This window comes from Bison bison, unplaced genomic scaffold, assembly GCF_000754665.1.
Source record: "Bison bison bison isolate TAMUID 2011002044 unplaced genomic scaffold, Bison_UMD1.0 scf7180017864167, whole genome shotgun sequence".
NCBI lineage: Eukaryota > Metazoa > Chordata > Mammalia > Artiodactyla > Bovidae > Bison > Bison bison.
The window spans coordinates 3131117-3142777 of record NW_011494739.1 but is presented as its reverse complement, the minus strand read 5'-3'; the positions used below and the strand labels follow the sequence as shown (position 1 = coordinate 3142777).

Below are 11661 nucleotides of genomic sequence, written 5' to 3'. Positions count from 1 at the left end.
CAGATTCCTCTTATTTGTCAATCAACCATCCCTCACACATCTCCCAGCAGCTGTTATGTCAGGGGAGATGGTACCCTACGAAGCTGAGAGCTGCTGAGTGCATGGCATGGGGTGACGAAGCAATCTTATGAGGGATTCCCCTGGCACGCAGCTTTACTGCTCAGCTACAGTCAAACCGGAAATGATCTCTGCCACTCCTCTTAGGGATGAAAAAATACATCAGGTTCCAACCAGACTTTCACAGCTTCTATCGAGAATACTTTTTATTATACAGGTTTCATATACACAACAATTATTTAGGGAACATTTACAGGCAAGGAGTTCAATTCTAAAACTCCATTTTCACCCACACGCGCTGTACCTCGCTCTGTACCTCTTCGGGGGGTCAGCCCAACAGGAACAAGACAAAGTTATTGCTTTGTGGACAGACAGCTTCAATTAAATAAGAGTCTTCCAGAGTCAAGAACGGAGCCGAAGATCCTCTTAACTCTTAATACCCTGTGTACATACGAATAAAACCTAAAGATATGTCTTAGATTACCCCGTCACCTTTAAAAGTTAATATTAAAATCGAATCCCGTTTCTCAAAAAGGCATAAGAAGTGCACCCGTATTTACAGACCCCATTAAATTATGCATAAATAAAATCTGTACACTCAACTCAGTTTCTCAAAATACAGAGCCTCCTCTGGGACTGGGGGATGACAGACAGCAAAAAAAAAAAAAAAAAATGCTCCATGCCTACCCTTTTCAAGTTTCACTAAGATGTGAAATAAATACGCAAAATAAAGCTTCCATACCTTAAAGGAATATGTCATTTCAAAGAGTCTCCTCCTTGAAGAGTTAACTTTCAAAGTTTTTTTTTTTTTTTTTTAAAGAAAAAACATAAAGTCATCAGCAGGCTTTGTTTCTACAAGTTTCGTAAACCCGAAGGGCCCCTTTCAACAAGGGGTTTTAAAGTGTTACAAATGCCACCTATTAACCAGTTGCTAGATGGACAGAATCCTTGCCTCCTATTGGTATGCAGGACGAGGCTGAAGAAACTACATACTTTCACCTCAACACTAAAAGTTATTGTTGATCTGAATCCCATCAATTTGACCTTTCAACAGCTGAGTGAATGTGAGTTTTTGTTAGCCTGGGGATTTATTCAAAAGGTTCGAAAACTTGTAGCACCACTTCCAGAGTAAGGAAGAATGGGGTTCCAAAAAAATAAAACATAAGCTTAATGAGTAAAGAACCAGCACTTCCAACATCTCATCCAGAGTGAAGGAGACGCTTCAGCACTCCCTAAATACTAAGGAATCCAGGAGGGCACGTGAAGAGCTGGAAATCAACAGAGGCTTTTTTTCATGGGAAGGTGGGTAACAATTCTGCCCCCCAGGTAAGCGGGGTGCCCAGTCTGTCCTGGTCGAGATGATCTGGGAGTCCTTTTCCTTCCAAACTCTTCGGCCCTTGGTTCACCACCCCCTTGTTTTACTTCCTGTGCTTCTCCAACTTCTCCAGGGTTTTGCTAGAATCGGCTGGACTCTGGTCTCCGGGATTCATGTAGGATTTGTCTATGACTATCAGGGCCTCTTTTATGTAGTTCTGCACGGCAGACACTGCGGCACAGATGGCCTGGCTGCCAAAGCCGTGGGTAATCAGGCTGAAATGAGACAAGCAGTTCTGAATGTTGGTCTCCAGGACCGGGGTGGGTCGGTTGTTCCCGTTGGGAGTTCGATCTTGATTGAGAAGATCTGTGAATTCTTTACACACTTGCCTGTGAAGACAGTCAACGCACACCGTTGAGCTTGAGCTCAACCTTGGCCCGTAACAGGTATAGAGCACAAAGACTAAACTACCGTGGGGGTGACACCTGGAGGCACAGAGAATCTGGGGCTGACCAACCCAATAGGTTTTAAACTAACACCAATAGCCTAAGCTGCTGCACTTAGCACCTATTCTGTTCAGAGCCACGAACTAAACTCCTTTAAGCACTATCTTATTTAATCTTCCCTGCAATTAGAAAAGATAAAAGGATTAATGCCAGAATCCAGTGGCCAAGGTCACCAGGACTAGTAAAGAGGCAGAGTCAGAATTCCAGCCCAGGAGAGTGTTTTTTCTCTGATGCAGTCTGGTTCCTATAAAACAATTCTGTCAAGAACCGGGAATTTATTTCCCAGAAATTCACTCTGTGATACAGGCTGGTTCATCGGCTCTCTTTTCTGCCCTATTTCCTACTTGACTGGTTCTGCTTCATTTACCATGATTTTAAAATCAATTTACAGTTGGTTTCGATGAGAAACCCCTCAGCTGCATTAAGTTGTTTTTGAGACATTTAATTTGCCTATGACTCCTATACATTCAACTGGATCGTTACATTCAACTGGGTCGTTTTAAAACACAAAGGAGACTTCCCGGGTGGTCCAGTGGTTAAGACTCCCAATTTCACTGCAAGGGACACGGGTTCCATCCCCGGCTGGGCAAGTAAAATCCCGCATGCCACGTGGTATAGCCAAAATAATTAAAATCGAAAAACATCTTGTTATCAGGAAGCAGAAGGCACATCATCGCTACTGGATGTGACAAAATAAATTGTTTCTAACACATTTTTGTAAGACATGCAAATAAGATAAACGAATAAGCTTAACTATTTTGAGCTAAATAACTAAGCAGCTCAAAAACATTCATTGTGAGCCATACTCTCACTGTTCTTAGTCTTCTAAATCCTACCCAAAAGTTACCCTATTTGACTATACTTTTACACTCCTCGACATTCCTTTTGCTCAACACCCTAACTTATTTAAGGAGCATTTCTTTCTTGAGCACCAGGGGCTGTGCTGGCCTCTGGGCTTCAAGGTCAGAGCATCAGGGCATCAAATTCTCAAGTTTGGATACTTACTGTGCGGCCAGCAGCATGTTCTTCCTAGTTGCTATCTCATTCCGCCCTCCAAGATGAGGTCTGGTTAAATACTCAGCCACAGATTTACTAGGAAATTCTGCTTCACAGACATAGGCAAAGTCCCGAGCCAAATGAACTGCCTCACCTAGAATAATCGGCAATGGTAACAGACTTTAGGGTGGCTGTGGTCACCATGGCAAACTGGCCCTTCTCCCCTTTTCCAGCACTACCAGTCTATTTAACCCTGAATATTCATCAGAACAACTGATGCTGAAGCGCCAATACCCTGGCCACCTGATGCAAAGAGCCAACTCACTGGAAAAGACCCTGATGCCGGGTAAGATTGAGGGCATGAGAAGGGGGCAACACAGGATGAGATGGTTGGATGGTGTCACCAACTCAATGGTCATGAGTTTGACCGAACTCCAGGAGATAGTGTGAAGGACAGGGAAGCCTGGTGTGCTGCAACCCATGGGGTCGCCAAGGAGTTGGATTCAACTTAGAGACTGAACAACAATCAGTCTAGTGGTCATTCTGTACTCTAAAACGAAATCATACGTGGGGCCAACAACCCAGCTGGTAAGGAGAACTTCCTGGGTACTTTCAGTGGGTACTCTTCCCTAGGAATAGAGGGTGAAATCATACAACGTCAGGAGGGAAAAACTGAAATTTTTAACTGTTCTTGACCAATGTAACCCAGTCCTCTGCCAACCTGAGTAGATCATGGGGATGCTCTGTCTCCATGTTTTCACACCATGTTTTCTCTGTATCATTGTGCAGAAGTCAGAAAATTTAAGGGAGGTGAGCATGTTTGTCAAAGAAGCAAACTGGGACAAAATCTTTGTTTTTAAACAAGGGCGCCCCATTGCTGGTTGAGCTAAGTCTCTAGACTGTTTCTTTTAAGAGGGGGACTTCACTGGCAGTCCAGTGGTCAAGCCTCCACGCTTCCAATGCAACGGAGGCACAAGTTTGATCCCTGGTCAGAGAACTAAGATACGACATGCCTCATGGTGTGGCCAATTTAAAAAAAAAAAAAGGGAGGAGTGTATCCTACTAGAAATGTCAGGAGCTCTACCTACCAACCTGGCCTACCCATATCTAAGTTATTGGGGGCGGAGAGTGAGAAAACCAAGCGGTATGGTAGGGTGGTGGTGGTCATCTCCCACCCAAGGAACCCACCGAAGTGTCTGATTCCAAATGTGGGGCTGTCAGGGCTTTACAAAAACCCAGCTGGTGGCACCCCACTATCCACTTCCCTCCCTGACTCACTAAATCAGAATCTGAGATCCATTGTTCACTTTCTCATTCAAGCACCCCTGCCTGGCTGGTGAAGAAACCTTGCAGAGCCACATTTATGTTTCACACACGCAGAGCCCAGCATTCTCCATGCAGGACAGCTGGTCCCCAAGAGCATCTAACAGGCAGCTCCTTTCTCCTGGCCCTGACCTCCAAAGACAACTCATAAAAAGGTAGAGCCGGGCCCTGCCAAGTCTCTTTTAGCACCGCGGTGGCACCATGTAAACCAGGGAAAGAAAATGTTCAAAAGATCGCCTGGCTGCCAGGAGACCACCCCTCATTGACTCCCTGGGCCCCCAGCGCCCTGCTGATTGGACGAGGCACTGGCGATAAGCCTCTCCGTGCTCAACTCATTTTCCTGCGCGCAGTAACAACCAGATTGTTTTGTTTTTAAAAATAATTATTTCACTTTTCCCTCGCCCCCTTTGTAAAGGCCGTATTGCATTCTTGGCTACTTTCCAGGTTAGTGGGTGTAAGCCCATTCAAGAAACTGGAATATCACATCCTAACTATCTTAGCTTTGGAGAGGGGGACCCATCTGTGGGCCCCATCAGGGTTTTTTCCCCCTATTACTCTTTTTGATGGGGAAATTAACAAAGGAGTTGTGAATTGACCAGTCTCACTGTATACAAGGGCTTTTCTCTTCATTAACCATAATCCCAATAGTCCACAGCTATAAAAACTAGAAACGGTATTTTTACCCAAAGGAACCAGCTTTAAAACAAGAAAACAACGAAAAAACATGTACCAAATCATTTCATCCTTCAGAAACTGGTTCATCTGATAGGAAATTTAACAGTGATTTTCTGGGGTTAACATTTGATTAAGTGACTGAATCACTGTAATGAACATGGCAAATCACTTCTTGCATCCCTCTCTCTACTTGTGACTAAGAGTTGTTTTTAAGCTTTTCTTTAGAGAAATGTTAAAAGACACAACACAGCACCAACTACAAATACCACAAAACAAAAAAATCCTCCACTGACCTTCCACGAGAGACGTCAGGAGAGTGACATGAGCTGCTTTCCGTCTCCCGGCTGGAAGATTCAACCCAATCTTGTCCAACTTCTCCCGCAAGGACCGGCCACCATTTTTAGACTTGGCTCTAAGCAAAAAAAAAAAATTCTTTTCTCAAGAAACCACTTTAAAATGCTGAAATGCCTAACCTGCTGCTATCAAAATAGAAATCTGTCAAAGACCTTCGACATTATATGGTTCCTAATCAAGTGATACAGGGAGTCCTTATCTCCATAAAATTAAAAATCTTTCTTAGCATTGCCAGCATTTTTGTTTTTTAATCACAGAACACTGCATGTTGTACTGGAGCAGATAAATTTTCACTTGTAGAAACTGCAGCAGCACCCCCCAACACACACACACACACACACACACACACACACACACAAACTACTCCCCTGGGGAGAATCAGACCCATGGAGCTCCGCTACCCTAAATACAGATGCTACCACTTCATACATGGAATCAAATTCCAACCAAATGAGAATTCATTAGCATTGTTTTAGCACTTTTTTCTACACTTGGCACTTTCTAAAAGAGATGAAATGTACTAAGCTGCCCCCCTCCCCCCAGCCGATTAGAATTCAGTGTTAGGTATAAAAGTTACATAAATGTTAAAAATACCTCCCTGGTGCTTTATTTTTCATCCCCCACCACCTATCCAAGGACCATGCCCACAACGTGTCCCCATGTACCTTCTGAGAACACCTCCCAGTAATGAGGCATTTAAGCACTCAGGCGGGGATAGCCGCCTCTGGACTTCAGCAACTGTCACTTTGTATTTAGATGTAGAGCTGAGGAGGGACAGTCTTCCAGGGACTGAGCAGAAGACCTCGCTGGGATTCATCACAGCCCCCACCAACTCCTTCTGACACGGGAGACTCAGGGGGTTCTTGGTCATGGAAATAGGACCTGTAAATGAAGATCAGAAGTGGCAGTCCCAAGCAAGAGACCTTTTCAAATCACTCACCAAAAGTGAAGGAGCCCCTCGACAGTAACATTGCGTGTTGGGCTATAAACTGCAAACAGATTTTTTTTTTTAAAGCCCTATTCCTCAAGATAATCAAATCTGAAATTCACAAGTTAACACCTTGGGAAATTAGTCAAAATCTGGGTTTGCATTTTCTAGCCACTATTATAATCTGATTAATTAGAACATTTGTTTTCAAAAGACAGCTTCTTAACTAAATGGTGATTTTCCCTCCTCACTCAAGGAATATTCAAAACTGCAGGACATATTCCAATCATTTGCTAAAATCTTTTCAATGCAACTGATCATAGCAGTTTTAAATACAAATAAATCTGTTCTAAGTTTACTGGGAAATTCAGTTTATTTTATAAGGATTTTTGTTTTTTGTTTTTAATTTTTCCCAGTTGATCTCAAACAGTTTAACTTCAAGTAACAGGTCATAACTACCCTTGATTTAGGATGACTGTCTTTCCCAGCAAAACCAAACTGGTAATCCTGGCTAGATGTAACTTAATATCATGAGCCACTCACTCACCAAGTAATCCCATTTTCCAAAAACCCCCTCCCACCTCATCCCAGCCTAAAACCAACAGATCACCCAGCCCCGTGCATTTTAAGGCTGTATGTTTTGTAGGCCAAACTGCTTCCCACCATCTTCTCACAGATCAGAATGAAGGCCCTTTAACCTTGTATTTGGAATCAGGAATAAAATCACAGCAACCCATTCAACAACTAAAATTGTCACAGGACCAAACACTCCACTAATTTTCCAAAATCACAGGCTTAACTCACTCTGGAGTTCTTTCTGGAGCATTGTACAAACACTCTCAAATCCAAGAAGTGACACTCCCCAAGGGGAAAAAATTAGTAAGTGACAAAAGATTGAGAGGCAGCACCTGAGAGCATCTTTTTCCATTTAGATCTTAAAGTGCCCTCTCTTCTCACCCCTAAAACCTGTCACTCCCTCCACCACGAATGTCTCAAGTCAGATCTCAAAGGCTCCACCTTGCCAATAAATTAATAACTTCACAGCGCCCTTAAGAACCACAACAGGGTAGGGTGTGTGGGCCAGAGGAAGACAAGGACTTATGGCTCATTGCGTACCTTTGCGAATAACTGTCTGATCATGCAGAAGTAGGTGCTGGTCATCCACATTCTGAAGGAGAAATGACAAAGTTTCCTTAAGTTCGGGGAGAGCCTGGCCGGGGGACCGGGGTCGGGGTAGGGGTAAGAGGAGAGAGGCAGTGGGGCGCACAGGTCCGGGCGGGAGCGGGCAGAGCCGAGGCGCTCACCTGCACCTCCTCCATCTGGTGTGCCATGTCGTGGAGCCCCAGGTTCTCGGCCAGGCCCGCGGCGTCCAGGGCGTGCGAGTGCGGCAGTAGCAGGTCCGAGCGTCGGTAGGCCTCCCTGCGTGCGCTCACGGCGCCGCCGTCCAGTCCAGAGAGATGGGGCAACAGGCCGGCCGGGCGCCCGTGGTGCGAGGGCAGGCCGGCCCCCTCCTGGCTCTGGCGCCCCGGCCAGGCCTGTGGCTGGCTGCTGGTGGGCGCGGGCTGGTGCAAGGGATTGATGGCAGCCGCGTACGCCTCTCCAAGGTGCGAGTAGGGGTCGGCCGACTGAGAGTAAGCCAGCTGCTGGTAGGGAGGCGGAAAGTAGGGGGGCGGCTGGTATTCGGCGACTCCGGTATGGGAGAGGGGCGGCGCAGGGCTGTAGAGATGCTGCCCGGCGGAGGAGAGGTGAGGCAGGCGCGGGTTCCCATTGCTGCTCGCGTCGTGGCGATCCTGGGGCAGAGAAACCGAGACCCGGTTAGGACGAAACCCCGCTCCTGCGAACCGAGTGCGGCCGCGCGGGGCCTCTTGCGCCTGGGGACCCACTGCTCCCGCCCAGCCCGACCCCGCGGGGCCCTGCCCTCGAGCCAAAAGGCCCCTGGGGGAGCAACGTGCCCCGGGGTAGCTTCGTTGTCAACCGAGAGTCTGAAAAAGGAAAACTAGAGAAAAGACCTGGGGGAAGGTGCCCCCGGGGCCCGGAGGCGAAGGTCTGGGCGCTCTGTCGCCCGAGGCAATCGGGGGCGCCCAGTCCGCATCCCAGATCTTGGGGCGGGAGAAGCTGAGGCAGGGATCCTGGGAGAAGGTCTGCACGCTGCGCAGAGCGCGATCGCCCACAAGTCCGCACATGCCAGCGTTGTCCGCCAAAAGTGGGGAAGAGGCGCGCGCGGATAATGCGTGCCGCGCAGGAAATACGCTTTTTCCCCCGCCCCAGGGACCCTCCCTTCCACGCCCTCAGGACAAAGACCTCCGGGCGAGAGACCCTCCCTAGCCGGGCCGGCAGCCCAGTGCCGCCCCAGGGATTCGGGGTGGAACCCGCTGGAGCCAGGCGTGCGCTCCCGGGCTACCGATGCGAGACCACGGCGGAGTGAGACCGTCCTGCCCGACCATCAGTCTCCCCATCAATCGGGCACACAGGGAGGAGGAAGGACCCCGAAAATTGGGCAGCCTTGCCTGTACACGTTTCCTGGCCCCAGGGCTGTTCGACTTAATTCTGAAAGGACGTGTCGCCATGTGTCCCCGGGTCACAGGGGTAGCGGGAGCGGGGGCTGGGGGACCCGGAGAGACAGGACGCCGTCGCCCCCTAGCGGAGGTGCCCGGGCCTGCAAACTGGAGCGGCCCCTCGAGGTGCCCCGGACGCACGGCTCTCGCGCGTCCCCGCAGCCACCGTTCGCCTTTCTCCCGGAGCCCAGGAGCACGCCTCGCGCCGCCTGCGTCTTCTTCCTCTTCCCGCTCGCCGCCTCCCTCCCTCCCACTCTCCGAAACTCTAGCTCAACCTGTCCAACAGGATGGAGCACTCCCGAGCGCTTACTGCCCCATCTGGCCTCAGCGCGCCCCCCCTCCCCAGCCCCCACTTCTCCCGAAAGCCAAACTTCTGCTGTTCTCTTGTCTCCCCGAGGGGGTAGCGGAGCAGGTGACAAGCCCGCCTAGGAGGAGACTCCGCAAAGGTGTCGCCGGCAGGCCGCCTCGTCTAACGCCTTTGGACGGAGGTTTCGTGCGTAAAAGCCACCTCTAAGAGTTGTAGACCCGGCGCTCTTCCGAGAAAACGGGAAGAAGGGCTGTTTTGCTTCGCGTGAAACCGGCCGGTAAGCTTTGTGGGTAGGATATGCCACTCTCTTTCCAGGCCCCGTTCCCGAGGCTGGATATTTAGGGAAAGGCCCGATTCGGGAAGGGGACCCCGGAGAAACGCAATATAGGGGGTGTCCGGAGAAGTGGACTCTGTCCCATCAAAGGGCATGCGGTGGGTGCCTGTTCGCTGCTCCTGCACCCTCGCCCCCGACCTCGGTCCAGAGGCCCCCGCCTCCCGGACTGTACTCGGGTGGGGCCGGGCTGCGCCCCTGTGCCCAGCTCACCTCGCAGTCCTCTTCATACTTGACATTATCGGTTATTTTCCACAACATGGCGTCCGGCGTCCCCCAAAACAATCGCCAGTTAAATCCAGGTTCCCCCCACCCCCCGAGCGGTAAATCCAAAATTGGGGTCACGGTGGCCAGGCGTCTGCCGCCGCCCCCGCCGCGCGGGCCTAGCTGGCCGGGTCACTGGGCGCGCATCGGCGGCTCCGCGATTGTAGATGCTGCCGCCGCGGGTGTGAAGACCGCTGCAGGGGACCCGGGAAGCCGCGCCCGCACTGTGTCCCGGCGATAGCCGGGGGATCGGGGAGCCTTAATGAGAAGGAAATTATCATAACTCCTCCCCGGGGGCCGGCGCGAAGGCCCCGGCGCCGGGCGGGCGGCCCCCAGCCAGTCCCAGCCTAGCTCCGCCCCGCACCCTGGCCGGGCGCCGCGCGGAGACCCACGCTGCGTGGGGCTAGGAGCAGAGTCCAGTGGAAGGTACCTCGCTGACGGCCGCAACCCTGAGGCCAGGGTCCCCCACCACGCCTGCCATCAGTCACCCTCACCACGCACACACCTGAAGCTGGCAGAGCTGGGAACGGGGATCCGAATCCAAGAGCCGCCCCCCCACTCCCACAACCCCTTTCACCTAGGCCGCCGTTCCCCATCCTCCGAAAGACGCCGTCACGGGCAGTTAGAGACCCCGATTTAGGGGACATCTCAAGACCTGAGGTCCCCTCATCTCCTAAAACGTCCTGACCACCCACTCCAGGGAAACAAGGTTTACAGTGGGGTCATGCTGCGGGAGACCCAACCCCTCCGCGAGAAGACCCTCCCCCGCACGACATGGGCACAGTGCTCTTGGGTTCCTCCGAGGGGACGGGGTGGGAAGGCCTTCTGGGGAGTCCGCCCCAAGCGCCACCGAGCGGGCGGGCCTCTCCACCGGCCCCGAAGTCTAGGACAACTTCTTTATGCCGCCATCGCCCGAAGCTCCATCTCCACGGCTGGGCTGCGGCCGGGAGGGAGGTGGGGGCACCCGCGGGCCCTCGCCCAGCCTTGCCCTGCCCTGCCCTGCCCAGCGCCAGCTCGGCAGTTTCCTCCGACGGGCCAGGCACTTGGAAGCCTCAGCTCAACAGAGAAACGAGGTGCGGGGCTGAATACAACCCTAGTGTCACAGGTAGGGGAGAGGCAAGAGGTGGGGGCAGAAGGAGGGGCCGTAGAGGGACCCCCGCTGGAGAGGTGAGTTCCCCTCCGTTTCGCAGATGCAGGCAGAAAACGAAACTTCCTTCCGCCTAAACGCTGCCTCTCACCCCATTATGTATTTGCCACCCAGACTTGAAGGCAGAAAGCACTATTAAAGTTTTTTTTAAAGAAACGGAATCCATTGGCCCAATAATTGTAACTGACTTTTTTTTTTTTTTTGCTACAAAGATAAAGTCTCTAATTCTTGAGGGGGAATTTTGTTGGGACATCCTGACTGGATTTGGGAGCTGAATTTAAACATTCACAGGGAATCTGAGAAGGGGGCTCTTTCCATCTGATTCTGAATCCAATACTGCAGTTGTCAATACCAGTGGGCCTGGAGTGGACGCTGCTCCCAGTCCACGGAATGAATGCACCCACCTCTTCCCTACTCCTGCTTGGGTTTGTTTGTGCTTTAGCATTTCTTAAAACCCAAATGGGCCTAAAGTAACCAAAATAAAAATAGGCGTCTTCCAAGCGAAACGTTCTCCCTGGCCTTAGTAGGCAGACTCAAGGTGATTTGCCGACCAGGTGGGAGAACAAAACCTGGAGGTGAAACCACTGGGGGCTTTTCAGGTTTGCCTCCGGGCTTTGCACTAGGAAGTACAGACAGACAGTGCACACAACGACCCCTGACAGCTCGCTTTCAAATACCGGGGCCTGGGGGCTAAAGGGGAAAAAAACCTCAGAAGCAGCGCCCCTGGGATTCGAGAATGGGGGCGGAATCGGACCCGGCGCGACAGGCATGCTGGCGCCCTGGGCGTGGAAGATTGGGGTCCCAGGCACTTTCGAGGGAGGCTGCGGCGCCTCCGGGCGCCCCAGATTCCCAGACCAGTGACACACCTGGTCTCCTTCACTCTGGGCCTTCCATCCCCGGCTT

The 11661-nt window shown here is 51.1% G+C and overlaps 1 protein-coding gene across 1 annotated transcript; it reads right to left on the bottom strand.

Moving 5' to 3' along the window:
- Window positions 1–250: 250 nt before the first annotated feature.
- On the bottom strand, window positions 251–9834 carry TFAP2C (transcription factor AP-2 gamma (activating enhancer binding protein 2 gamma)). Its single transcript, XM_010841812.1, has 7 exons — window positions 9561–9834; window positions 7459–7944; window positions 7271–7322; window positions 5892–6108; window positions 5166–5284; window positions 2884–3028; window positions 251–1761 (listed from the first exon to the last, which is right to left on the bottom strand). The coding sequence occupies exons 1-7, from the start codon at window positions 9606–9608 to the stop codon at window positions 1476–1478; spliced, it is 1353 nt and encodes a 450-aa protein (XP_010840114.1). The 5' UTR covers window positions 9609–9834; the 3' UTR covers window positions 251–1475.
- Between the last annotated feature and the right edge of the window lie 1827 nt (window positions 9835–11661).